General features: G+C 35.3%; 1 protein-coding gene across 1 annotated transcript; it reads right to left on the bottom strand.

The window, feature by feature from the left end:
- Positions 1 to 7,782: 7,782 nt before the first annotated feature.
- On the bottom strand, positions 7,783 to 10,003 carry LOC125497818 (uncharacterized). Its single transcript, XM_057394665.1, has 3 exons — positions 8,518 to 10,003; positions 8,203 to 8,387; positions 7,783 to 7,863 (listed from the first exon to the last, which is right to left on the bottom strand). The coding sequence occupies exons 1-3, from the start codon at positions 10,001 to 10,003 to the stop codon at positions 7,783 to 7,785; spliced, it is 1,752 nt and encodes a 583-aa protein (XP_057250648.1).
- Positions 10,004 to 26,681: the final 16,678 nt, after the last annotated feature.

The following is a 26,681-nucleotide window of genomic DNA, read 5'->3' as shown; positions in this document are numbered from 1 at the left end:
TTTATTTTATTTGTCTAGTTTTAATACGGATAAATGTTTTTAAGGTTCACAAATTAAATGGTAAATATTTTATGAAGGTTTGATTAAATATTTAATCAAGTTTAAAATTATTTATTATTTACTTGTGTTATCCAATTTATATTATGGTGATAACTAATGAAATATATGAAGATTCCATAATATCTTGTTTAGTGAAATGTATGCGCAGCATTGATGTTTTCCTAGAAATATGGAGCCGCAAATCATTAACCTAAGCAACGTCACCAACCAAGTGAACGTTGAGGTAGTTCCTAGAATTTAGGAACCACAACAACCTAACTATATGTAAGGCGTGTGATAATGGAGAAGTGGCTGAGATCATGGAGAAGATCGTGGAAGCCCAACAAACTCAACTGCCAACGGATAGATTACAACGGACAAAATGGAGAAGTGGCTAAGAGGACGTGTGTTCATGGAGAAGAACATGGAGAAGTTCGTGGAGAAGAAATCAAGTAAATAGGTCTCTACAAATAGATGTTTGTAATGATCTTTTAGGAAAACTTTCAGAATTTTTATGTAATATTCTTAGTGAAAGTTTGCTCGGTTTTTCTTCTTCTTAGACATTGATGTATTATAGATTGGGTTGAGAGAATCTAAATCAGTAATCATTCTTGAGAGAAAGAGAGAAAGAGAAAGAGAAGAGAGAAAGAGAAAAGACTTTGAGTGAAGTCAAGGGAGAAGTCAACTCTTCAGGGGGAACAGGCTGACTAGGAACAAGTTCCTAGAGGAATAGAGTTGGTCCAAGTTTAGGTTGTACAAAAGAGAGTCTTTTGGCCTAAAAGTGATTGAAGAGAATTGAGCAAAATCCCTAGTGGTCAAGGTTTTTCTTCCTATTGGGCTAGGAAGTTTTCCTTGTAAAAATCTCTGTTCCTAGTTCTTTCTTTATTCGTGCAATTAGTTCCTTCTTACTTATTCATTCTTTTATTTCCGCAAAAAGTTTGAAAATCTCTCCAACTACAATTCACCCCCCCCTCTTGTAGTTGCTTAAGTGTTCGTCCAAGACTAACAATTGGTATCAGAGCCTAGTTCCTCCAAAATCAGTTAACACTGAGGAGCTAGTTCCTGGAAACGATGAACACATCAGGAGAAAGATTGGAAGAAGGTTACTCAACTCAGCGTCCACCATGTTTAATGGCAAGTATTACCCATACTGGAAGAATCGTATGAAAATCTTCATCAAGGCCAAAAACTATCAAGTTTGGAGAGTAATAGAGATTGGTGACTTCGAAGTCATAGAGAAAAATGAAAAAGGTGAAGACATCCCTAAACCTCTCTCCAAATTTGATAAAGATGACTTCGACAAAATGGAGATGAACAACTTGGCGAAGAAAATTCTTCATTGTGGTCTTGGTCCCCACGAACCGAATCATGGGATGCAAGTCAGCTAAGCAAATGTGGGAACTTCTTCAAGTTACTCATGAAGGAACAAGCGAAGTCAAGCGATCGAAGATTGACATGCTCATGCACAAATATGAGCTATTTCAAATGAAACCTAAGGAGTCTGTTCAAGAGATGCTCACAAGATTCTCCAACATCATAAATGAGCTTGAATCTCTAGGAAAGATCATCACCCCCGAGGAACAAGTACGTAAAGTTCTACGAAGTCTTCCTCAGGATAAAAAATGGATGGCAAAGGTCACTGCCTTGCTCGAAACTAAAGATTTCACCACATTCAATATCGAGCAACTTTTCGGTTCCTTGTTAACTCATGAAATCCATCTAGGAACTCATGAAGTTGACTCAAATAGACCTAAGGCCTTGGCTCTCAAGTCCGATGATCTGGAGGATTCAGATACTGATGATGAAGAAGCAGCACTGATCGTGAAAAGATTCAAAAAGTTCTTCAGCAAGAACTACAAAGGGAAGAACTTGAAAAAGCCTGGAAAGTTAAGCTGTCACAAGTGTGGAAGTCCGGATCACTTCATAAAAGAATGCCCTCTCTGGCAAAATGAAAAAGGCAAAGGCAAGTACAAGGAGAATGGAAAGGAACAACAAAAACCTTTCTCAAAAGTTGATATGAGAAGGGCCATGGTAGCCGCTTGGGGAGAATCTGACTCAAACGAGGAGCAGGAACAACCAGAAGAGGAGATAGCACACTTATGTCTCATGGCAAAAACAGACGAAGAAGAAGACTTGCCTGACAGCAGAACAACAACAGCAGACCAGCAGCAGCAGAACAGCAGCATAGCAGCAGCAGCAGAACAACAGTAGCATAGCAGCAGCAGAACAACAGTAGCATAGCAGCATAGGAGCAGAACAACAGCAGCATAGCAGCAGAACAACAACGTAGCAGAATAACCATTATTATAGAGTCACCAATGATTTTTTTTAAAAAAGAAAAGATAAGGAGAAACCTTGGTCACCTCTAATACTGATATCTAACAAATATCTTTAATCTTCAACATCATTGTGTTTTTCTCAGACTTTTGAATTAGCTCTTCCTCATCCTCTTCATCGGTCCACTGTTAATATTTGTAATTGTTAATAATGCACATGTGTTAATCTGTTTTGCATTAAATTGAAGGTATAATCTATGACATACCGCATCCATATTGAGGTCGGACATGTTGTATCCAGCCAAATTCATGAAGGCTTCTAGGGCGCGTTCCATAAGTCTAGATTTCTTTTCGAGGCCTCTCACTGTATTACTTAGAGCTTCGTTCTTCTCCTTTACCTCGTTTGCTTCCTTCTTTGCCTCACTAGCTTCATTTTTGGATGCTTCAGCCTCTTTGCGAAACTTTTCTCCTTCACTAAATGACCCAAATAATGATGTCACTGAGGGACTTATCCCTTTTTGTCGATCACGTGCACTTGGCTTGCGTTTTGGCTTAATTGTTGCATAGATTTCTTCATCAGTCATTTTTGTTCCCAAATTGTTTCGTTGCTCAACTAGCTGCTTAATTTCATTCTGCAGTAACGGGAGAAGATCTTGTCAAGTAGGAATATACTTTCAAATACAACCAAAAAAAATCCAGTTTGAATAATCATTACCATGGTGTCCTGTGCCGATTGAGTTACAGGTGTTTTGTCGCTTCTAGTATGAGTCTCCTCGTACAATTCCAATAATCCTGGCATTACCTTGTCACGTTCAAACTGAAGGAATGGCAAACAATAAACCTAAGTAACTATTCCAAAAATTAGGACAGGAATGGTGAAAGAACACGCGTTACCATATCTTGTGCTTTTTGTGCAAAACTTTTTGTTCCTGCCGTATGTCCGGCATCAAGGTATGACCTATTCTCAATGTTTCTGCGACTCTTTTTCTATTAAATTCAAATATAAACAAATTAGAATTGTGTGAAATGATAAAAATTGAAAATAAATAAAGAAATCTATGCAATGTACAAGGGTGCATTAACCTGAAAGTCTGGAGTGCCAAAGTATGATACAAGCCACTCCCAGTCTTTTTCGTCAACACTTGGGGGCCTATTATCTTCTTTCAGTCTGTCGTCATCATTTTCTTCACTGTCATAATATTCTCTTTTCAAACGTGCACGAAAATTCCGATACTTCTTGTTCAAAGATGTCATGATATACTTCCTCTTATCTTTTATTTTCTTTTCACGTTCATCTTGATCTTTAACATCATCCAGCCCAATATCAAATTTGTCCTGCACATGAGAAATGTTCTAATTAGAAAATAAAGTTCCTAAAAGATATTAAAGAATTATCAATGCTTGTGGAAGTATTGTTCTACCAAAATGAGCTTCCACATCTTCTCTTTATTCTCTTGTGGAACTTGTGAAAATTCTGAATACGATAAAGTGGCGCATTCAGAGGATCTCTGACGAGGGAACCACAGTAACTTGACAGCTTAGCTCTGTTGACACCTATTGGTTGACCACTAACATCAAAATCTACCTTTATCTTCTCACCGGGTCTCATTTTAGCCAGTTGTAAATTTCTTGTAGGACCTCTTGGTGTTTTGGTTTTATATGACTTCTTCGTTTTCCATTTCCTGACATGTGTAATTTGAATAAAAATAAATATTGTCTTTAAAAAATAGGCTTAGGGTATGTCTTTAAATAAATGAGCCAATCCATACTTGTTTCGTTAGATGCCTCCTTTTCTCCTGTTAGCATGCTTTCGCCTTTTTTTTCCATAGAGCCATCTGACCCAAATTTCAATTTTCCGTCAAAAAACACACTTTACATGATCAAATCAACTCTGTTGGAAGCTAACACATTCGTCAATCAAAAAAAAGGAAAGAACCGGCAACGGCTCTTTAAACAAACCTTCTTGGTCAATTGCTTCACTAGTAGAATAAAGGCTATTTGCTGCGGTTAAAAAGTGCCCTATTGCTGCGGATTAGGGCGCGCAGCAATTAAGGGCGCAGCAATAGGTATTAATAATATTGCTGCGGTTTTAAACCGCAGCAATATAAAGAAATATTGCTGCGGTTTTAAAGACCAAACCGCAGCAATATTTTGTAGTTAATAATAAAAAACTAGACATATTGCTGCAGTTTTTTAGTGAAAACCGCAGCAATATGTACTTGTATAGGCAAAAAATTTTTTTTTTTTTTTTGCGTTTTATCATCAAATTTGACAAATAAAAATACTGAAAAAAAAAATAAAACACAACAAATTCAAATTTATCAAATAATTGAGATACCAGTTTCGAAACTAGCATCATAAGAAAAGATACAAAAGAAAAGAGATTCAAAAGAAAAAATATCCAAAAACAGAAAAGATACACAAAATTCAAAAACATAAATGATACACAAAATCCAATAACATCATATTGAATCTTAAAACATAAAAATGCAGAAAAAACAAAACAAAATCTAGAGATGGAACGAATTCAGCGAGGCCGACGAGCAAGTCTTCCAAGGGTCAAGTCTAACGCAACTAAAACCTCCTCAGCACTCGACAAATCGTAATCAACGCAACTAGATCTGAAAATAAAATTCAACAAATCGTAATCAGCAACACAATCAACGCAAAAACTAAAAACCTAATCAAGATTTCTCACAATCGTAATCATCAACAAATAACATACCAGTTGGAGGCACCAGAGACGAAAAACAAGCATTCGTGTCGATAGATCGACCGGCGAAGAGGAGAATGAAAGCGGCGCGAGAAACACCACCACCACGAGTTCAGTAGAGCCGAGAACGACGAAAGAGAGAAAAGAGAGAGAAAGAGAGCATCAGCGTCGAGAATGAACGAACCCACGAATGATTCTTCTTGTTTTCTGGCGAGCGACGAACGAACGGTCGACGACGACCGATAGAACGAACGAAGGCTGATGGTCGACGGCGACCACGAAGGCTGGCGAACGACGGTCGAGCGATTGTGAGAAGACCGGAAGAAGAACGACTGTGAGAGGAGATGGGAGATGAGAGAGGAGAGAGGAGAGAGGAGAGAGGAGAGGAAGGTTGATGGGTGAAGAGAGAGAAATGAGATCTAAAGAGGAGCGATAGAGAGCGTGAGGAAACTGACCTCTCGTAATATTATAAAACCCTAATTTTTTGCCAGCTAATATTGCTGCGGTTTCCACGTAGGACCGCAGCAATATATTAAAATAACTTTTTTTTTAATATATTGCTGCGGTCCTACGTGGAAACCGCAGCAATATTTATTGTTTAAGGCCCCACTTTATTTTAAAAAGTATCTGTTATACAATATTGCTGCGGTTTTGGGCGGGAACCGCAGCAATATTGTCAATTTTAATTTTTTTTTTCTTTTTGCGTGTTATATTGCTGCTTATAGGTAAAACCGCAGCAATATCACCGCAGCAAATAGCATTTATTCTACTAGTGCTTTTTGGGATTCCCTTGCATTGATTCCATCACTTTCTCGCTCATGAAATTCACTATCTCCCACATCAGCCTTCCCAATTTCATCGGACTCTTTCATTTCTGTAAAGAAATTAAACAATCTCAGACACTATAATGCCTAGAAGTACATAAGTTCATTTGTCATAGGTATTCTGTTACTAAATCCTATATTTATACATATGGACTACTATACCTTCATCGAAGTCCATCTTGTCTTGAACTTCCGCCTCCTGTTGACTATTGATCGCTGTATTGCAGTTATTTCGCAACTAAGATATTAGAATGAAACTAAATCTAATGACTTTCATAAATGGAATGAGTATGGTTTAAAAGGTGAACCTTTCTGTATGACTTTGAGGGCTGCTGTTAGCTGCACATTTCCCCCTTTGTTTCCTTTCCCTTGCACGTTTTTGCTCTGCGTCAACAAAGAGCCGATTGCACCCGGTAAAATGAAGTTCCTTTTCGTCCCCTTATTTGCACAGTCTTGGTTATGTGCCTGCCATTTTGTTTCGTATAAGAAAAAGAAAGCATTTGAAATTCATTAGCAAAATAAAGGGTTGACTTTCGTCTAAGGAAGGGGGAGGGGAAGAGAACAATTCAAATAGCAAAATATAGATGATGTAAAGAGAATGACCTCTCACAGCCACTCCCCACCCCCTCAATACCCTCCCTACCCTGCCAAAACTAATACCCACCCCTCCCACAGCCCCTGCACACACACACTGACACACATACCCTGCCACAACACACACCCCCCTCCCACAACCCCTGCACACACACCCCCATCCCATGCACAGACCTCCACCCTACCCTGCCACTGCACACACTATACCCACCCCTCCCTGCCCTCTCACAGCCACTCCCCACCGCCTCAATACCCTCCCTACCCTGTCCTCCCTTCCTTGTCACACATAATAAGAACATACCAAAAGGCATTTACAATACTAAGAGCACATATGCAACCTCAATCAGTAAAAAGAAATTTCAAAATCTAACTCAACATACCTTCCTTTTCTTGTTTGCAATAGTGGCTTCCTCGTCATTTCCATCATCCGAAAGATCATCCTCCGGTGAGTAGTCACTATCTTCATCTAAGGTAGCTTTACTCTTGATCATACTCACCTCCTTCTTCTGCTTCATGCTAGCCATAATGCGCTTCACACCTAGATTCTCCAGCTTTGTGTTATTAGCTTCAATCCTTTGAAGTCTCAGCTTTTCGTACTCATTTGTTGGACCTTCAACATTTTCATGAAAAACTCCCAACACCAAAAATAATGACGCTCACAAAAAACATTATCATTACTTACTCAAACAAACAGACAATTTATGATAACTACCATAAAAATTTCAATAGCACGAAAGAGAATGTAAAAAACATCTAAGTTGATATTCCATAAATTTCAAACAAACAGACAAATTATAATAACTACCATAAAAATTTCAATACAAATTGTTTAACAACTCTATCAATATAAATGGAATTATTAAATCCCTATAATGGATCAATTTAAAAAAAAGCCAAATGCATTAAACTTTCGTTGTTTTCCCAATGCTATCTTGGACAAGTATTTCAGGAATGTCGTAGAAGTTCCTTGGGTTTGCCTTCACTACAACCTTCCAATTTGCCTTCGTAACGTCCTGAACATAGTACACTTGCCCAACTTGTGAAGCTAAAACGTAGGGATCATTTCCCAACACCTTTCCAATATTGACACTCATGAATTCAAAGCAATCTTTAGTTATTCCTCGCCCATGACTATGAACATCCCACCAATCACACATGAACAAAGTGACACGATTTCCTCCTGTGTATTGTACTTCAATGACTTCGCGCAGCAGACCGTAATATTCAACATCATTTTCCCCCAACACAACAATCCCACTGTTTTGTGTCTCTCTTTCCATTTCACTGTCCTTTGTGCGGAACAAACAACCATTTACCATGTAGCTGTTCATAGTCGCTACAACACGACTGGGCCATCCGCTAAGGCCTGTAAATGTTCAGTCACAGCAGGATGCTTTTCTTGAGCTAAAGAAGTCACCTGCACCAAACATTATTCCAACTTATATACGTAAATAGGTAGACATCTTTGTCATATGAGGGAGGCAAATTTCTCGTTATTTTAACTTGATGTTTGAACCATTGAATGAACTTGCGCTTCCTAGCGATTGTCATCTTTGTTGTGTTTGAAACTTCACGCTCATACTCACTAGTGCAAAATAGGACAATAATGGTGAATTACAAACTTAGCATATATGTAGATGGTTTGATTGCAGAACACTAAAACTTACTCAATGAATGGCTTCACTTCTTCACAATTATTGAGCACATAAAAATGGAGATCCTCCCATTCTTGTGTTGTTAATGATCGAGGTGTTACTTTCCCGACCGCTCGACCACTTGTCTTAAAAATGGGTAATCGATCCTCAGCATCACCATGATCATCACAGTCATAGACTCTATCTTCCTTATTGAATTGTGTTTCAATATCCTCCATGTATCTTGAACAAAATGTCAGACACTCCTCTAGAAGATAGCCTTCTGCTATCGACCCTTCAGGATGCCCTTTGTTACAAACGTAACTCTTCAGTTTACATAAATACCTACACAAGAGGAACAACTAAACTAAGCAAGCAAGTCAAGAAGATAATAAATTTTGATGTTTTTATCTTCCAAACTATATTAAGCTACATACCTCTCAATAGGTACATCCAACGATATTGAACGGGTCCCGCAATCATTGCTTCTTTTGCAAGGTGTACCGACAGGTGAATCATAATCACAAAGAAAGCCGGTGGGAAAATCTTTTCTAACTCGCATAGGATGACGGCTATTTCCTTGTCCATTATTTCTAAGTCTTTCACATTCAATGTCTTAGAGCACAATTGCTTGAAAAATGAACTCAATTTAATAAGTGGTGTGGACAGTGACTTCGGCCAATCACGTATAGCAAGAGGAAGAAGATGCTCCATAATGACATGGAAGTCATGGCTTTTCAAACCTGCCAATTTGCGCTCTCTCAGCAATGAATTTCGGGAGATATTTGAAGCATAGCCATCAGGGAACTTGACACTCGTCAGGAAGGTACATAGCTTCTTTTTTTCCTCCAAGGATAACGTGTAAGGAGCCGGGGGAATCTCCCAACTACCATCGTCTCGTTCTTTAGCATGCTGGGACTTTCTAATTTTCATTTCCTTCAAATCATGTCGTGCATTCAAATTGTCCTTACTTTTCCCTTCGATGTCAAGCAACGTAGCAAGTAAAGTCTCACAAACATTCTTCTCAATGTGCATCACATCTAAATTATGACGCACTAGAAGACTACTCCAATACGGCAACTCATAGAAAATGCTCTTTTTTCTCCATATTGCTTTGCATTTGTTCTTTTGATCTTTGCGTTGATTTCTCTTCCTAGTAGGAGTCTCAAGGGATGTAACACATTCAACATCCACCAATTGTTCAAGCACTTCCTCACCCGTTAACTCCTTTGGCTTTGGTCTAATCTCATGTGTGCCGTCAAAAGATGCCCCATCGTACCTCCATTCATGATCAATGGGTAGAAATCGGCGATGACACATGTAACAGTACTTGCCCCCGTTTCTTAGCCATTTTGAAGATGTGTCACTGTCGCAAGTAGGACAACCTTTTTCTCCTCCCGTACTCCATCCAGAGAGATCACCATAAGCAGGATAGTCACTAACAGTCCATAACAAAGAAGCGAACAACCTAAACTTCTCTTTTCTTGAGGCATCATACGTCTCCACACCAACATTCCACAACAACTTAAGTTCCTCAATTAGAGGTTGGAGATACACATCAATATTCTTCTTAGGTCCCTTAGGGCCTGGAATGAGCATGGACAAAATTAGAGAATGTTGTTTCATGCAAAGCCATGGAGGCAAATTATATGGTATTAGAACCACTGGCCATGTGCTATGGGGAATATGTCCATTCCTGAAGGGACTGAAGCCGTCACTTGCTAAACCAAGGCGAACATTTCGTGTTTCAGAGGCAAAAGATGGATATTTATCGTCAAATGATTTCCAAGCTTTTGAATCGGCTGGATGTGTCATTACCCCATCGTCACTCTGACGTTCATCTGAATGCCATCTCATACTAGCGGCAGTTTTAGATGACATAAACATTCTCTGAAGCCTAGGTATTAAAGGGAAATACCTCATTGTCTGACATGGAAGCTTTTTGGGATTGGGTTTGTAGCAGGATTTCCATTCCCTTGTTCCTTTTTTTTCCATCTTGATGCATGACACTTTACACATTCATCCGCATTAGCATGCTCTTTCCAAAATATCATGCAATTATTGGGACAAGCATCAATCTTGATGGAGTTAAGAGACAACTTCTTCACCGTCTTTTGAGCTTGGTAGAAGGATTCTGGCAAAGTGTTATTCTCCGGCAATGCTTCCTTGAAAAGATCAAGAATCATAGAAAGACTTTTATCTGTTATCCCCCTAAGCACTTTATGTGAAATAACTTAAGCAGAAAGGACAACTTTGAAAAGTTTTTACAGCCTGGATATAACGGCAACTCAAGTTCTTCCATTAATTTATAAAATGTTTTGGCTTCTTCAATTGGATCTCCTCGAATACCAACATTAGCCTTTGCATCCACAGCTTCTCCAACCTCAGCATCTACTTCTTGTGTCGCCATTCCAAATGCTTCAAACAACATGTCACTCATGTAATTATGCTCTATATTTTGATGTGAGTCATCTAAAGCATTTGCATCAACTTGGCATTCAAAGCTTTCACCATGTCGTACCCAACGTGTGTAACTCTTAACAATCCCAAACTTTAGCAGATCTAATTCTATTTCCGGCTTGGTTTTCCTCCTCTCATTGTTGCATTTCACACAAGGACATGGTACAACTTGGTTTCCTTTTCCTTGTGTAAAAGCAAACTCTAAGAACTTCTTCACACCAGTTCTATACTTGGGGTCATTTTTCTTGCATAGCATCCAATCACGATTATATGATTCCATATTGTCCTACCTTTGATCCAAGTAGATGAATAATTTAGTCTTTTCAGCCATCACATTAGTGACAAAAATAAAGCATCAATTATCTAATCTAACATTTTATGATAATCAGCTATGCTACAAATGTAAAAAGAATTACTGCAAGTCTTTTCAGCCATCACATTAGTGACAAAAATTGTGTTCCCCCAACCAGAACCTTACACAACTTTCCACTTATCATATGAGACACAAAGCTACAAAACATTAGGTAGCTATTCTAACAAGTATATACATTAAACACTACATATTACAAACTAAGGATTAGTTGAACTTAATCTTTCTAGCTTCTTATTAACAAAAATTAGGCCTACATGCCACACATACTTAATGATTATGAACCTGACAGGCGACATCATATAGTGTTAAAGGTTAAGCTCAATTTTTTTTTGAACAAGAAGAAATACTACCTAATTCACATAAACTGTGTACATGATGGGAATCAATTATTTACAGCTACGTAAAGAACACTCGTGAAAGAACTAGAGTTCTGTGTATAGAATATTAGTACATAATCTACATCCTACAAAAAAATTGGCCAAGAAACAAGGGATACTTATTAGACCCATCTAACATATATAAGATTATATTTCTTGAACTAGAACTGAGTAGTCTTAGCCATTCTGAGTAGTCACAGTTGATAATATATGAACAGAACCCAAGCATGTTGGATAGTCTTAAACATGATGCTTAGTCACTGTTAATGTAAAGGATTATTGACGGTATAAAATTACCTGAATATGGAGATGGTGCAATTCAGGGTGTTTTGAGCAAACTCCTCCTTCGAATTCAGTATCAATGAATATTAAAGAATCTCTCTCGCATGAAAAATTACCTTCGAATTCAGTATCAATGAAAAATTACTAATGAAATTCCGGGCTAATAAATTGAATGAATTACGAATGAAAAATTAAGAATGCAATACAGCTTGATTTTGTATAATTGAATGAATTACCTGAAATTACCTTCGAATTCAGTATCAATGAATATTGAAGAATCTGCAAGAAAGCTTTGAATTTTGAAAAATTACGAATAAAATTCCCGGCTAATAAATTGAATGAATTACGAATGCAATACAGCTTGATTTTGTATAATTGAATGAATTGTTATGCAAACAATCAACTAAAGTATGACTTACCGCCAAAATAATGAGGGAAATCTCTCATACATTTTTCGACCTAATTTCACTTCAAATTCCCCGCTAATAATTCCCTCCTTTTTCTGGAAGATCCTAATGATTTTTTGAGATTGCATAGCAGATTTTTTCGCGTGAGAATTGGAGCTGTTTTGTGCGAGATACGGGAAGAAGATAAGGGGAAGAAGAACTTCTTTCCTAATTGCAACGGCATCTTCCTGATTTTGAGAATTTTCGGTTATTTTCTTTTTTTTTTTTTTTTTTTTGGGGGGAATTCTATTCTTTTGCTTCTTTTAATTGATTAAGAGATTTTATTATTTCAATTTTTTGAGGGAATGGATTACTTTTTTTACTTTTTACTTCTTTATGTCACAAATTATTTATACTTTTTTATTTTACTTATGATTTCAATTTTCCAATTCTAAATTCTTCCAATTTTTTAACACATCAGTTTGAGAAATACGTGTCTCTCAAGACCTCTAAACGTTTCCTCAAAACACTTGAATTGAACTGAACTGAATATCACTAATGGCATGTTATCCCCATATAATCATATAATGTAATGAACTGAACTGAACTGAACTGGATAAGAGACGAAAATTGAGAGCTTAACTGAACTGAACTGGATAAGAGACGAAAATTGAGAGCTTAACTGAACTTAATTTAAATTGAAGTAATAATTGTTGTTTTTTTTTTATCCATTAAATAGTTGTTTTTTTCCCAAATTTATTGAAATTATAATTATTATAATTATTATATAAGATTGAATAATCATGATTTAAAGTTCTTATATAATCATATAATGTAATAAAAATATATGTTAAAACAAGTTTAAGACTCGTGCGTTCAATGACTGATGTAGCTGATCGATGTCATGCTAAAATGTAATGGAAGTTTTTATATTGATTATATATACTAAAAAATATTCATTGAATATTTTATTTATAAAACTTCTTGCTTAACGCAAATATACAATTAACTATTGTGGGATGGGAGTAATAACTTTTGCCTTAAATACGTCAATTTTATTACCGTAAAAATGACCCGTGTCACAAACTTGATTATTACCTTCCTTACATACACAAATATATCCTACTCTACTTTAGTCATTTTATATTAATGATCACACTTTACTGATTTCGTAGTGCTGTAATTGGTATTTTTGTTTTAAGCCACCTTTGATTTGTAAGAAAATTTGTAATTTAGAATGGGAAGGGGGTAACATATAGTCTCTTCATTCGGGGACACCATAGCTCTCCCCCTTTCGTTATATAATAGAGATATGTTGTACTTTAATTCTTGAATGATATATATTTTAGATAAACCTTTTTACCTTGATAATTAATCGCTACTATATAATAGAAAAAGATACGTCCAATTCTATTAATGTAAAAGTTTTATTATATATAGGAAACACTATAAGAAAGTAATAATTTAATTATTATTTTAAATAGAGATAAAGTTTCCTGATTGTTTGAGTGATTTGCGTGATTTTTATTTATAATGTGATTTGTAAATTTTCTTTTAAGTGATTTGTGAGTGAGTGTTCTAAATAAATAAATGAAATCGAATCACCAATATTATGACTATCAACAAAATTCCTCCAACACCTTGAAATTACCTAGTACGTAGATGTGAAACAACACCATCATAACCGCTCGTTATAATCAAAATCTTCCAATTACCCTTGACCCTCGGATTTACCATCCTCGTATGATTAGGCCAACTACACCGGGCTACCACCAACAACCTCGCTCCATCTTTGAATGAACCTAATTTGGTGCATAAAGATAGAAGACATGACAATAATAATATAAGGGCATCTATCATACATGAACCAAGAACCACGCACCATGTCAGGGTCTGGTGCATAATCTTAAGCTCCTCATCAAAGGCTATAGAATTATATAGGCGGTAATTATTCAAACCACAATCAAAACAACAAAGAAGTTTAAATGGAGCCAGTACAATGATGAATATTTATGCACAAGTTAATTGGTTAACTTTCACTCATGACACAATCAAATCGATCAATTTATTAGGGTAAGACATTTCATGTGTCGATAAATTAGTTTGGTGAGTTATTAATACAATCTTCATAATAGAGTTATTGGCAACTTATGCTCATAATAAATATAAATCAATAAATTTAGTCTTTGTTAAGAAGTGATCGGTGATGACATGCATTATTTGCTTCAAATAGAAAATTCTGAAAATATTCAATTGTTGCCAATATTATGACAACGTGTATGTGATCATGTAGAAATTTATCTTAGGGCCTTGTCTCCTCAACTAATTTTCAGTTCAGTTGATGAGTTAAGCATAAATCAGTTCAGTTCAGTTCAGCTCCAAGTATATATTAGTTTCGTTCATTTCAGTTCAACTCAGCTCCAATCAGTTCAGTTCAGTTCATCTCCAATCTTTTATATAACCATTTTGTTAAATATTATTATTATTGTTATCGTCTTTGTTGTTGTTTTATATAATTTTGTTTATTGTAGCTTTATTACTCATTATTATTACTATTATTATTATTATTATTAGGATGAACATGGTTTAGGTCAAAAGCACACATAAACCCACGTTTTTTATCTCATAAACCAATAAAATCGCGTCAAAACAGTTTTTATATGATGCAATTATCATTATTATCATTAATTATTATTATTAATTTATGATTATTAATATTATTTATTTATAACTATCATTTAAAAATATCCAAAATACTATTATTATTCATTATTATTATTTATCATTATAATTATTGTTTAATATTATTTATATATTTATTACATTGAATTTAATTCAATTCAATTTAATACAATTTCAATTCAATTCAGTTCAGTTCAGCTGTTTTATACGGAAGAGAACATGTCCTTTATTTCATAAGGAACAATAAATGAATATTTTTTTCCCGAGACGAAATATCTTATAAATTATTTACGGTATAATTTCAAAGTTTTTCAAACACAAAAATCAAAGATATAAAAAAAAAACATAAGGAGGGAAATTTTTTAAATTCTAAATTAGATTCCCGCCTTAACGAAACAAACCTGCTAATAACGTCTCCCCTTCCCTTTGCCAAACCAACTATATGACCCCTTAATTAATTCCCATTAAACCCGAATCCCCATCCTCTTTTCCGGTTCATCATTCCCTTCCCTTCGGCCTCCTCCACTCTTCGGTCCTGTACAACACCAATCCCTTCCCTTTTTCCGGTAAACCTAACCCCAAAACACCCAAAAATGGTTGATTTAACACCATTAAAAATTGCTTATGAAATTGAACAAGATCCACAACGAAAAGCATGGTTGAAACTTTGTTTCGAGCATATCAGTGAAAGAAAATTCCTTGATTTTTATCTTTCTTTGAGGGGAACCGAATCAACAACGCCATTCATGAGTGTATTTGCCAAAGCAGCTTTCGACAAAGTCATGCGAACCATTGCAGAAGAGGTTGCAGAAGGTAGGCAAATTGTTTGTGCCCTTCCAGCAAAGGGGAGCGAACTGGTCAACGAAAAGGAACGCAAGAAAGCAAGGGTTTCATCCCGAAAATTGCGGCTGGAAGTAAGGGGAAGGAAGAAGATGGTTGATGATTCTGAAGGTATAAAGTATTTTTTTGGTTCAATTTAGTTATTAATAATTTTTTTTTTTTCAAATCAGAAGGTCTAATTACGTCCCTTTAATTCTATTATTATTATTATTATTATTATTATGTTGTTGTTGTTGTTGTTGTTGTTGTTGTTGTTGTTGTTGTTGACCTCTTGTCGTTGTTGTTGTTATTGTTGTTGTTGTGTTGTTGTTTTGTTTGTTGTTGTTGTTGTTGACCTTGTCTACTAAGAACTTAAGCACAAAAATGTACTCAGCATTAGAGTTAGTACTCAGCATAGGAAGATATTCCCTATCAAACACAAAAATGTAGGTGAATTTTTGTACTCAGCATTAGAGTTAGTACCTCCAGCCATTCCCCTGAAACTTCTATATTAATCAAACTACTTATTCTTCGTTGCAATACTTAGTCACAACTTTCATTGGACCAAATGCTTCTGCTGTACCTCACACAACATAATCACACACCCTTTGTATAACATCAATGGAGTATTCTCTCCAGCCCTTAAAACAAAGCCATGTTGATTTTTTAACAAAATATCAAAGATATCTAGATAAAAAGGGACAAATTTGCCTGTATTAAAGGTATCCCCCCCAACTCCTGCGATGTTTTGCTTATGAATTTTGGAGGAAAATAAAGTACTGGATCGGAAGCTAACAAATTCCACTAGCCTAGAACCTGACATAGGCCCTGTCCATTTCACTTGTTTCTACAGAGATGTAATTATTTATACAGATTATAACTTATTTCTACTGATTCTAACATATCTTTAATGACCAATTAGAACTGATTCAAACATAGTGGAGAAGATTTTTGATGATTCTCTACTAACACAGTTCACTAGATTTCACAAACTGAAACTCCATTGTATCGATTGAAACTGATGTTTGCTGATCAAAGCTGATTTTAACTGTAACATTATTTTATATGTTGAAGTGAACCGATAACAAAACTCAACCCAGGTTTTAAAAGAAGCTAAAGTCCCAAAAGCTTAAATTAAATTCACAAACTTAGCATCACAAAATTAGTTCCACTGTCGAATTCAACAGCAACCAAATGAGCTGCAAGATCATCTGCTAACTCTGCTCGAAATAGGAGCAAAGTAGGATTTACAGCTACAATTTCACACAAATAAGAATTGATATTAATCTCAGACGTAACAACAAAAATGAGCACTTACATGTTTAGATTACCAGCAATTCTGGCTTCAGCTTCTCGGACACAATCCAATACAACATGTTTCCCATCATCATCACGATATGCACCCTTAAAATCATTAAAAACCAAAAAAAGAAAAATTAAAACAATGGAACTATCTCACAACCTGATTCAAAGATATGAACAAATTAACCATGCATAACACTCCCTCTTTCTATATTTCTTTGCTACATTTGTTTTTTTAGGAAAGGAAACTATCAACTTTGACAATTATTTCGTTTTAATTTTTTGCCAAATGCCGCCTTCAAAGTGTCACTTTATTAATTGCAGCTTTTTCATTTCAATCTCTTCAATTGCAGCCTTCAAAGTGTCCACCATAGCTAGTTGGGTGATCTATTTGTGGTTTCATGCTGTACAGTTATTTGTCTTTTTATTATATATGTTATTTCTGTATTTAATGCTGGATCTTTTTGGTTTGTACTCAGGATTGGTTGCTCCTAGAAGGAGTCTTACAGGAAGAGGACGAACAACGGGTCATGATCTTTGACCAAGAAGACATACATAAGGACAGTGAAAGTGAAAACAGTGATCATTCATAGAGCTCTTGAAAGGGGATGGATATTCTGCTCTAGTTTGAAAGCGAAGAATATCAGATCATAGAGATTGTTAGTGATACTAGTGTTAGTGACGACGAGGTTACATGGTATTACTAAGCCCGGCTTATAACTATTAGTGAAGATGTAAGCAGTTGCATATTTAGGAGATTTTTTGGCACATACTTTTTGAACAGATTGGCAGATGGTGCATCTCTATTATATAGCTTAAGTTACTTAGATTTTGGCTCCTTAGATTACGGGAATGATTATGTTAAAACTTTCTAGGTTATTATGTTTCACCATCTATGGATATTATTTTGGATTGTGTATAGTGGTCACTTTTAATAAATGCATATTTCTTTCTTTGATAATCTATAATTTCTTTCTTCCATTTATGTTAATTTTCTGAATTATTAGGCAAAATAAGTAAATAAATAAAAATAATTAAAAATTACGTAGCATTTATTAAATATCATTATAAAAATTTGGTGCATCTAAAAGCTATTTTATAAAATTTTTCAGTTGCATCTAAATATAATTAGGAGAACATGTATAAATACCCCTAAATTTTTTTGAACCTATGAACGTAATTGCATCTAAATATATCTGTGGCAAAATTTATAGTTGCATCTAAACATAAGTGGTTTAGAAACAATATTGTGTGCCCCAAAAACTAAGTAATAGATGCAACTTAAAATTAAGACAAACTTATGGTTGCCTCTAAATATAAATGGTCTAATCACCAATGTAACATGTGTGCCCCAAAAATATGGCATTAGAGGCAACCTATAATTAGCGACTGCCTGGTGGTCGCCTCTAAATGTAAGTGGCTTTAGCAACAATTCAAGTTTTGTGCCTCAAAAGGGTGGGATTAGGGGCAACCAACAATTAGCAACACCTTAACTTGTCTGTCTCTAAAAGGTGGCATTAAGGGCAACCAACAATTAGCAACAACATAACTTGTCTGTCTCTAAAAGGTGGCATTAGGGGCAACCTATATAGCGACGGACTAATTAGAGGCAGCAAAAAAATTGCTTCTAAACACCATTAGAGGCTACAGATGTATATTTAGATGCAATTTTGGGTTACCTCTATATTTAGTTTTTTTTTGTAGTGAACAAGGTACGCATAAATGTTATAGAAGAAGAGTTAAAAGAACTTTCAAAGAATCAACTAATAAAACTACTTTTGGAAACCTTAGATGACTACAAGGCAATTTGTGTTAGAGAAGGAAATTTAGAAAAAGCCTTGGAAGTCACCAAAGGACATTCAAATTGGTTTAAAACGGTGAATGCAAACATTGAAGAAAGATTCTTTGAAGTATTTGATGAAAACCGACGTATTCGAGAAGCTTTTGAAAATGCTAAAAATGAAAAACTTCTTGAATATGGAAATGGCTGAATTGAAACTATTTGTTCCTGAAGGAACCAGTTCCTCTATAAATACAAGATCCGAGTTCGAAAATTAAAATTCGAACATGAAAAAGTTTTGAGTAAATATCTGTACTTAAAGAGAAAATGGAACTTCAAGAACAACTCTTCCTGATCCAGTAAGTTGGATACAAAAATATAAAAATGAAGGAAAAAAGTGGGCTAGGTTTCAATCACAAGAAGAAAAACAAAATGAAAAAATATGTTGATCTTCCAAGCAGCCGAATATGCTCTTACTGTGGGAACAGTGGACACTTAGTGTCTGACTGTTCCTCCAGAGAAGAACATATTGAAATGAAACCCACTTAATAAACAAGTTTGGAAAGCTAAGAGAAATATAGCCCAACAGAGGAACCCAAGTCAAACTGGGTTCCTACCACTGACTGATTGCTTTGATGCAGGCTAAAGTGAGGGGGAACAACCTGTGGTACCTCGAAGCGGTTGTTCTAAACACATGACAGGAGATAAAGAGAAATTCTCTCGCTTTCAGCCTATGATGGAGGAACTGTGACCTTTGGAGACAATCTTACCGGTAACATAGTTGCAATTGGAAGGTAGGAAAGTCTAAGTCACATTCCATAGACAATGTATTTTTGGTCGAGGGTTTAAAACATAATCTGCTTAGTATTTCTCAATTTTGCGACAAAGGGAACAGTGTAAATTTTACTGATGAACATTTATAGTAAGCAATACAGGAACAGGTACCAAAATTCTAGAAGGAACAAGGAAAGGGAAACACCTATGTTGTTGATCTCAACCTTGTTCCTAGGAACAACTAACTGTTTAAGTGTCGTGATAATGAACCACTTCTTTGGCATAAAAGATGTGGTCACAAGCATGACATTACTCCAGAAGCTAAGTGGTAAGGACTTGGTGTTGGATTACCAACTATCAAAGTCTCAAACCATGAAGTTTGTGGACCCTGTGCAAAAGGTAAACAAGTTAGATCCTCGTTCAAGTCAAAAAAATGGTAAGCTCACAAAGTCCCTTGAATTGATTCATATGGACTTGTGTGGCCCGTTCGAATCCAAAGTCGATCTGGTAAGAGATATGTACTTGTAATAGTTGATGATTTTTCAAGATCACTTGGGTTATTTTTCTTCATAGCAAAGATGAGAACATTTGAGAATTTGTTAACTTTGCTAAAAGAACTCAAAGAATAAGTGGTTTTAAAGATTAAGCACTTGCGTTCTGATCATGGTAGAGTTTGAAAACTCAAAATTTGATGAGTTTTGCAGGCATGAAGGTCTGATCACAACTTCTCAGCTCCTAGAACCCACAACAAAATGGCGTGGTAGAACGGAAGAATCGCACTTTGGAGGACATGGCAAGAACGATGATATAGCAAGCAATCTTCCGAAGAATTTCTGGGCGAAGCAGTGAATACGATGCATATTATCAATAGAGTCATGCTAAGACCTATCATCTTAAAGACCCCTTATGAGCTACTTAAAGGAAGAAAACCCAATATCTCATACTTTAGAATTCTTTGGTTGTAAATGCTTTGTACATAATAATGGTAAAGACAATTTAGGAAAGTTTGATGCTAGAAGCGATGAGGCTGTTTTTATTGGATATGCTTTAAGTAGTAAGGCATATAGAGTTTACAACAAAGAACAATGTGTGTTGAGGAAAGTATCCATGTTATTTTCGATGAAACTAACTCTCTGCAGGAACCAAGTCATGAAAATGACTTTGAAATAGGACTGACTCGTATTGAGGAGTCAGTAAACATTGATGAGGAACTAACACCTGCAGGTAACGACAAAAAGCATATTTCTAAAAAGAATATGTTCCTGATCCTGTTATACAGGAGGAACAGGCACCAGAAATTCATCCAGAAGACGAGACAATGAAGCTCCTCAAATTGGAGGAGCAAGACAAGAAGATTGAACCAAGACCTGGAAACACTTAAAATCCATCCATTGGATTTAATAGTAAGTGATATTGAAAAGGGAACTCAAACGAGATCCTAATGAAAAATTTTTGTGCTTTCCATGCCTTTTTGTCTATGACAGAACCACGAGATCACAATGATGCCCTACTGGAGTCTGACTGGATAAACGCCATGCAAGAGGAACTGAATGAGTTCCAGAGGAACAAGGTCTGGCACTTGAGACCAAGCCTAAGAACCAAAAGGTAATTGGCTAAAATGGGTCTTCAGGAACAAGCTAGACGAGCATGGAACAGTCATAAGAAACAAAGCCAGACTCGTAGCCAAAGGGTTACAATCAACAAGAAGGTATTGATTTATGAAACCTTTGCCCTGCAGCAAGAATAGAGCAATAAGAATTTTGATTGCCTTTGCATCATTCATGGGTTTTAGGTTGTACCGAATGGACGTCAAATGTGCCTTTTTAAATGGATATTTGATTGAAGACGTCTATGTGGAACAACCTCCTGGTTTTGAAAACCCGGATCTTCCAAACATGTCTATAAGCTAGACAAGGCTCCTTATGGGCTTAAGCAAGCTCCTAGATCATGGTATGAAAGACATTCAAAATTCTTACTTTCAATGATTTTATAAGAGGCAAAGTTGATAGGACCCTGTTCCTTCGATCAAAGGAACAGACATCCTAGTGGTTCAGATTTATGTGGATGATATAATTTTTGGTGCAACTAACGAATCTCTTTGTAAAGAATTTGCTGAGTTAATGCGTATGAATTTGAAATGAGTATGATGGGAGAATTAAATTCTTTCTTGGTTTGCAAATCAAGCAAACTGAAGAGGAACAATGATCCATCAACAAAAATACGTAAAAGAGTTATTGAAAAAATATGGAATGGATCAAGCAAAAACAAACCATACTCCTATAGGAACAGGTACAAGGTTAGATGAGGATCAAAGTGGTAAGTCCGTAGATCAGAAACTCTATAGAGGTATGATTGGTTCCTTACTCTATCTAACTGCAAGTAGCTGATATATCCTTTAGTGTTGGTTTATGTGCAAGATTCCAATCAAATCCTAAGGAATCCCATATGACAGCTGTTAAAAGGATTCTTAGATATTTGAAAGGAAGTGATGATCTTTGCTTGTTCTATCCTCGAAGTGACATCTTTGATCTTGTAAGCTATTCCGATGCTGACTATGCTGGAGACTTGGTGAATCGCAAAAGCACATCTGGTATTGTCCAGTTCCTAGGATCAAGCTTGGTTTCTTGGAGCTCAAAGAAACAAAATACCGTTGCTCTTTCCATAGCAGAAGCTGAATACGTGGCTGTTGCTGCATGTTGTTCTCAAGTATTGTGGATCAAGCAATAGGTACGTGACTTTGGCATAAAATTCAAGTGTGTTCCTATATTTTGTGACAATACTAGTGCAATTTGTATTTCGAAGGATCCAGTTCATCACTCTAGTGTCAAACATATACACATTAGACATCATTTCCTAAACGACAATGTAGAGAAAGGGTTAGTCAAAGTTGATTTCTGTCCTACTGAAAATCAAATAGCTGACATATTGGCTAAACCTCTATATAGGGACAGGTTTGAAAAGATACGCTTGGAACTAGGAATGATAAAGATCGTTTAAATGTGCACATGATATGGTTTCCCCCAAATTGTTTCTTACTAAGTATTACTGCAATCTCCATGAATTAATTTTCATACACCTAGGGTCAAGTATAAGGACTCACATATGTCTCTGAATATTACCCTGAGTGTCCTTACACATATTTGGTATGCTTGTAGTTTGTATATTATGGACCGAAAATTTTATCATATGCAAGAGTTAATATTTTTTCAACATTTCCTTGTTTCTTTTTCTTTTCACACCTTCCGTCCAAAAATTAAACACATCACTCTGAATTACGCCCAAAATTAAGCGTTCAATTAATCTAGAGTTAAGAGGAGTAACTTCATTAATTGCCTTCCGAAAACCCATAAACCGCTTCATCAAACCACTCCTTCCACTTCGTTTCACACGACATCATGATCTTTGGTACGTGTCGTTATGCGTATAAATTAAAACCTTATTTTATCCACATTAATATTATCTAAGTTTAGTACAGCGATAAATAAGGGTCGATCCCACGGAGAGGTTTATATAATCCTAAAATCCAAGTTCAACTAATTAAGAGTACTTAACTATTATATACATGTTATTTACTAATATATACATATTCACGTTGTTTTGGGGGGTTTACAAGACGTTTTTATGAATTTACAAACTACTAAAGATAAATCTATCTTATATATACAAGTGATGACAAGTAATTCCGCTTTACGCTCATAATATTTTCAGAGATTAATCATTTCCTGACCTCGATTATACTTCGAATTTCATGAATCCAAGATTGATTAGATAGATTAACTGTAGGAATTCAAGTAGCCAAACTCCCCTATACTTCCATACTTTTAATCAACATTGAACTAGGCCGAATATCGATTCTAAACTAATCTAATCACCACAAGTATTTCGCAACTTCCGACGATTAAACTAGAAGCATTATAGAACGAGAAGTACATCATTAATCCCTAGTTAATTCAAACATAACATATCTTTATGTTTAAAGAACTAATCCAAGTTATATTCTAGTTTGAACTTACAACCATCTTTGCAGGCCTAAATTAAACTAGTTGCCACTTGTTGTTATACAATTTAGACTAGGCTAAATCACATAACTAGCAATAATCTCAATTTTATACCTAATAAGATAGCAAATTAAGCATAACATTGAAATCTAAAACATACACACAAATATAACTCATGTACCTAAGATCAACAATCTTGAATTCCACTCCATATTCAACACCACAATCCAAACATACTTCAATCCATATGATTCAAACTCGTTCCAAATATTCCAATCCAACTTTCAATTCAAACCATATCATCCACACTTTTAAATCAATTATGAAATCCAACAACATAATTCACAACATAATCCAATTGAATTCACAATCTACTTTTCGAAACAAACTAACAAATTCAACATTACAATCCAACATAATTAGACTAATATAATTCATACATACTATGAAATTTAGAAATTATAATCAAGAAACTTCAAAGCTAATATGAAAGTGCAAGAGAAAGAAAGAAGACTTATGTAAAGCGCGGAAATTCGCCTTCGAAATTCGGATTTCGCACCTACAATCGAGCTTGAACTTCACCCTCCCCGGTTGTGTGCTAGGACTCCAACCCAAGGCTATCTTCCGTCGAACTCGCGCACCCCCACACTTAGCCTCGAAGCCTCACGTAATTTTTCTCTGATTTTTCACTCAAGTTTCTGTGGAATTTCTTGCATAATCTGATTTTTGGACCTTAATGGGGTATTTATACCCATTTTCGCCGCCCAAATAAGTGTTTTCGGACCAATTGAAGAAGAGGATTGGGCTCCAAGTTTTCGCCCTAGAAACCGCCCTTCGTAGTCGGTTTGCGGCGCCACTTGCAGCTGCTGGGCTTCATCTTATTGGTGGATTGATGCAAGTTTTGTGATTGGTGGAAGAGGGTGGTGGAAAGAAGCGGTTTTAAAGGAGGAGATGATGTGGAGGGGTGGTGTTGGTGCGTCGAAGAGAAGACCGTAGAGGAAGAGGATGCGTTCCTCTGTTTCTGTTTTCTTTCTTCTTCTATTTTCTTCTTTTGTTTTATTTCACGTATTCCTTCTCTTATTCTTTTGTTTTGTTTTTCTTTTCTCTTTCTTTTTCTTCCTTTCTTTGGGCTGATTTTGAAGATGGGGAATTGGGCTTTGACTCTTTCTTCATTCTTTGGACCAAGATTCATCATGAAACAAAAACATTATAATTAAGTAAATTAGCAATAAATAAAAACATAGCAGATTATATCTAATAGTATTAAAAATATATAAAATGTATTAAATAATTATATAAACACACTTATAATAATAAAATAAGGGGAGATAAATATATTATTTTGCGCACTTATCAAATTCCCCCACACTTAGTCCTTGATCGTCCTCGATCAAACTCTAACTACATACAATTTGACACATAACACCACCTCTATGTTGTTTTAGAACAAAAACTGAACCGATGAAAAGTCAAACAAAAACTAAAACGTTTTATATTAGTTAGTAAAAACTCAAGTAAGATGTTAACCGGAATGTAACATTATCAGTTTAGAACAACCAAATCGTCAAAACTCATAACACATCATAGACATACTCTCTCGACATTTCCTAATCAATTAACGAGCATTCACTTGGCAGAACCATAATTTTAACAAATAGACCCTCACAGGATAATCACTCGTCACTCATGTGTTTGAAGAGGTTTCACGTGTTTCACTCGAGGTTCAATTCCAATGGCAAAGACTCTACTATAAGCTTGCATATCTTCTCGATTCTCCAATATTGTTAGACAACATATCAGACATAAATCAAAAGAACTTTTTAGGTTATATGGGGCTATGGTTAAAAAGTAGGAAATATAAAGATATGTGGCCTAGATGGCTTTGAACTAAGTGGAGCAAAAACTTAATAACTCCTACCTTTCCGGATAAGAAGGAGCAAAAACAACTCTCACACAGTACTTCAACCTTCTATCATTATGAATCAGCACAATTTCCTGTATTTTGACTTTGATATACAAACGCCCATTTATATCATCATTTGTAACTACGTACATATCATGCTTGATTTCATTTTTTTTTTCACATTCTTTCCATCATTTTTTTCATTTCACTTTTTCATTCATCATTATTTTTTTTTATTTTTTTTTTATTTTTTGTTTTTTTTAATTTTCTCATTCAATTCTTTTTCTCAACGAATATCACAATTATACTTTTTTTCTTTCATACAAAATGGACAATCAGCACTTCAACTGCAATAACCACACCTTTCTATAGAAATTAAACACCCCCACACTTAGCTTTTACTTCATCAACAACCATGCTCCATTAGCTCAAAATATTGGGTCATGAATGTATTTAGTGTTTTGTAACGGTTTATAATGAAAGCTAAGCAAAATAATAGTCTTTTAGGCTCAAAAGGGTTCATAAATGATGTAATATAATGTAAAGTGGCTCTTTGGTTATGTAGTTTATAACAAAAGAAATATCTTTTTGTTCATGCTAACATGAGTCAATATAGTTTTGAAGAGTATCAATGCAAGTTCTAGAGAGAATTTACCATGGAAGAACATCACACATGAAAGAAAATATGAGATTGATATGTATATCTCATTTTATTAGGCTCAGAATCTCACAGGTTATTTTGGTCTATCTATTTAATTATGATTACCACCAAGGGAATAACTACACTGACTAGCTACAAACATGAGACTATTTATCTAATCATGTTATGAATCTGTCAAACTTGACTATTCTTTAACTTAAAATGTTAACAATTCCCAAAACTTTTTATTTTCGAAAATACATTTTCTTTTAAAACATAGTTAGATTAGAGTTTCTTATTAAACTTCTTCATTTATTCAATTTTTTTTTTCCAAAAACAAACTAAGAGGTGGGTTTCACTTTCTAGAAACAAATGCATATCATACAAATATAATGCACCTAAAAACTACATGCTCATGATAATTTTTTAATATATAATACTAATACAATTAATTAGTCCAATGATTAACTTAGCCCAAATTCATAAATTTCTACAGAAATTTTGGCAGCATTTCCCCTATAAAATGGACAAATCAAAAAATTTATGCGTCCAATTTCAACCTGTTTCATAGCAATATAATAATCCAGCACTAATCCAGCACTAAATATCCATAATTCTCCTCAAATTCCTCCTTCCAACTTCCACAACAATATCCTCCATCATCTATATATAGCAATTCAATCCGAAAAATTTTAAAATTTCATCAAATTCCACATACTTCATGTAATAACAAAAACAATACCTCTCCCCCACACTTAAATCTTACATTGTCCTCAATGTAACATTTAAAATGTGGAAAAAGATCATAGAACTTCTCTAACTACT

This window comes from Beta vulgaris, chromosome 5 (assembly GCF_026745355.1).
Source record: "Beta vulgaris subsp. vulgaris cultivar EL10 chromosome 5, EL10.2, whole genome shotgun sequence".
Taxonomy (NCBI): domain Eukaryota; kingdom Viridiplantae; phylum Streptophyta; class Magnoliopsida; order Caryophyllales; family Amaranthaceae; genus Beta; species Beta vulgaris.
This window is presented reverse-complemented; position numbering and strand designations above follow the sequence as displayed.